The sequence below is a fragment of the Chiloscyllium plagiosum genome, chromosome 32 (assembly GCF_004010195.1).
Source record: "Chiloscyllium plagiosum isolate BGI_BamShark_2017 chromosome 32, ASM401019v2, whole genome shotgun sequence".
Classification (NCBI taxonomy): domain Eukaryota; kingdom Metazoa; phylum Chordata; class Chondrichthyes; order Orectolobiformes; family Hemiscylliidae; genus Chiloscyllium; species Chiloscyllium plagiosum.
Window position 1 is genome coordinate 18,463,185 of NC_057741.1, and position 3,437 is coordinate 18,466,621.

The 3,437-nt window shown below is 39.9% G+C and overlaps 1 protein-coding gene across 1 annotated transcript in view; it reads left to right on the forward strand.

Annotated features, from left to right (window-relative positions):
- The first annotated feature begins 631 nt into the window (after positions 1-631).
- The window catches only part of znf330 (zinc finger protein 330), a 25,961-nt gene continuing 23,155 nt past the window's right edge, over positions 632-3,437 (forward strand). Inside the window, exons 1-3 of the mRNA XM_043674142.1 lie at positions 632-852; positions 2,681-2,700; positions 2,985-3,055. Of these exons, the coding sequence (XP_043530077.1) occupies positions 733-852; positions 2,681-2,700; positions 2,985-3,055 (211 nt within the window). The 5' untranslated portion in view covers positions 632-732. The remainder of the gene's footprint in view (positions 853-2,680; positions 2,701-2,984; positions 3,056-3,437) is intronic.

Here is a 3,437-nt window from a genome sequence, read left to right on the forward strand (position 1 = left end):
AGAGACAGGTGACAGAGAGATTCAGCATGGAACACTTTCTTCCATGTAGCTGCTTCTTTGACCAGCTTAAACTTAACAGTAGCTCTGAACAGTGAGAGAGTTAAAAACCAAAACAAACCAGAGAAAAGCCGAGCTTGGAGAATTTGCCACTCCCCTTTCATTATACAAGTGTTTTAAAAAACTTGAAAGCCTTTTGTCTGGGGAGTATCTGTTAGCTATAATCAAATTGGCCCTAAAACCAATCCAAACCAGACATCTCAGCAACTGTACCTAGTACAACACTTTTAAGAAAAGCCAAGGACAACACAACCTTGTTAAAGGTGCAGCATCGTCACTGTAACTCTGGGCTGGTCTTACTCTAAGAATATCTGGATGGCCCTGATGAAGAGTAAAGTGTCCACTGGGACACTTGACATCTTCAATGGCTGCTGGAGCCTGGGATGGGGAATAAATATAATAAGTAATATTATTGGTTAATGTATATAGATTCACTTCAGTTTCTTGTTTAAATACTTCATTTCTAGGTAAGGATCTCAGAAGGACGTTGAAGACAATGCACTTCCCAAAAGCCACAGAAAGAGGAGCCTAGTGACGCATTTTCAACGCACCGGAAATGTGGGTGTGCGGCGCCTTGTGATGTCGTCACAGAAACCCCCGTGGTGACAGGCGCAGCTTCCGGTGTTTCTAGAGTTTAGGACACTTCGCTGGTTTAGTCTCCAGCGTTTCCCGAAGATGCCGAAAAAGAAGACTGGGGCCCGAAAAAAGGCGGAAAGTCGCAAAGAACGGGAGAAGTTAACGCGGGCGGCCAGGGACATCGTGGATGTGGCGAAACACCCCTGTAATGCCTCTATGGTGGGTAAAGGAGAGCAATCAGGGGACTGTCAACCTGCAGTGGTGACTCCATGAAACACGGCCCAAGCTTTAACGTCACAACAACATAAACAAACACCCTTCACAAACTCCATTCTCAAATTCCTCCTCTCCTGACATTTGCTCCGCCGGAAGGTTATGCACGAAAAAACTCATTCCCAGGCAATTGTGAAGTGCTAACTTTTACTTGACTCTGTGGCCTTTTGGGGGAGGGGTGATGATGAGGATTAATTTCATTCCATTCGATCTCCCTGTTTTAAGGTGATAACAGGAGTAATTGGCGTTGCACGCGAACAGTTACTTCATTGCAATGATCAGACTCCATAATTCCAATTGGGAATTAGGGAGCCTCTTGGTCTCAACATTAAGTTCAATAACTTTAGAGCCTGATTCCAGACTTCCATGTTTTTGCCCACTTCTCACCTGGTCCTGTTGTGACATAGATTGCTTTTTGGCATAATCACCCTTTCCTATGCACTCCCAGGTCCATTATCACATTATATATTGAATTCAGCATAGCTAACCCATTTTCTCTCTCTTATCACTTCAGCTTTTCTTCTGTCCTGACTGCTATCCATAATTTCCTTGTTTACCTACCTATGTCATATCTCTGTGGACTCCATCTCCTCCTATTTGCTCACCTCTGTCCCCCACCCCCCACCATGGTATAAATACCAGGTTTTCTGAGCTACTAACAATTCTGACAAGTCACTAGGCTCAATGTTAACTCTACTTTCTTACTACAGATGCTGCCAGACCTTCTGACTTTCTCAATTTTTCTATTTTTGTTTCTGATCTCCAGAATCAGCAGTTTTGTTTTACTATTCCTCAATTCCAATATCTTTCTGTCTCCCAGTTTGTGCCCTCTTTAAACTTGAGCTCATCAAAGTACTGCTGCCTAGTTTTTTTACTTAAGTCCTACTCACTCACTGCCCCTGTATTTTTTGACATACGTCAGCTTCTGTTTCAGCCTCCATGTTCTCAAACCTCTCCATGACCTTATCCCTCTCAAACTCTAATCTCCATGTCTGAGATTGTATGCCCCTCCAATTTTGCCTGCACACGTATTCCTAGTTTTCATCCCTGAACTATGATAGATGCTTTTTGAGGTGCTTCGGCCCTTAGCTCTGGATTTCTGCCCCAAATTAATAACTCTCCTTAAAACTGCTTTGACAGTACTTCTTGTCACATGCCAAGAGTGTGAAGTTTTAATTGTTAATGATGCTGTTTTGTGTCTTGAAATTTATAGGGCTTGAAAATATACATTTTCAAGTAAATGAGTTTAGGCATAACATTATTTTTACTTTATACAGACTGACAGCAAAGGACCAGGCCATATGAAACAGTTTACTGGTGCTTAGAAATAAATATGCTGGTTTTCTGTGGCCAGTTCTATGGTTTTAATCTTATTTAAGGAGTTTTTGATAGAACTATCATTTATATTGGCCTACAATCTCCTGAAACAGTGCAACAAATTTCATCATGTTTAATTCAGTGTTGAACATGTTTGTAAAATTTGAGAACTCTGGTTAGAGTTTTTAAAAAGTAAAAGAACATACTGAACATTAAACGAAACTCACCTGACAGAAAATGGTCTCAGACAAAAATTCCTTCTCAAGTTTATTGATGTGAGTGACATTTTACTGTCCATCCCTAGTTTTCCAGGCTTAATACAACATAGCTTGTCAGGCCAGTTAAGACTCAACCATCATTCATTCCCTTAAGAATCTTTTAAGAAGTTATTATTAAAATTTGTGACTGTCTTAATTATATTCTAATATAGTTCTCTCTTTTGTTCCAATCAAAACAGGAATGCGATAAATGCCAAAGGTAAGGTAGACCAAAGAATTACTCCTTTTATAATTTTTCAAAATTTATCAAGTTTAGTCAAAGACAATAATAGCCTAATACCATCATTATGTAAGGCTTCTATACATGTTTCATGCATATATGTTCAAATATTCTCAACTAAATTCTTTGAAATTTGACATTGGAATGCCTGTTTAGTTGTCCACATTTAGAATTCATATGTCAAGTGTATATTATAGTGTAATTGATGTTTATCACGTAATTTTGCATTTGTTTCCTATGTTCACTTTCCTGCCTTGGACAAGACGGCAAAAGAATCGAGCTTTTTGTTACTTCTGTAATTCAGTACAAAAGTTACCTATTTGTGCACAATGTGGTAAGTAGGTTTCTTGAATTCAAGTTATTGCTCAAATTTAAGTTTTTTTTTTGTCTTGAAATAGCCAGAAATAAATGGGAACACCATTGAGTGCAGATACCTCAGAAAACTAAGTTACTCTTAAAAAACTTCATCTGCCTCATCTTTATTGGGAAGAGTGTGATAGATTTTAATGTTGAAGTTTGTGTGTTTGGCCCATGTTCAAAGATTTGTAGCTCGGGTGCTTGTTGTTGTGGTTGTGTTCGCCGAGCTGGGAATTTGTGCTGCAGACGTTTCGTCCCCTGTCTAGGTGACATCCTCAGTGCTTGGGAGCCTCCTGTGAAGCGCTTCTGTGGTGTTTCCTCCGGCATTTATAGTGGCCTGTCCCTGCCGCTCCCGGTTG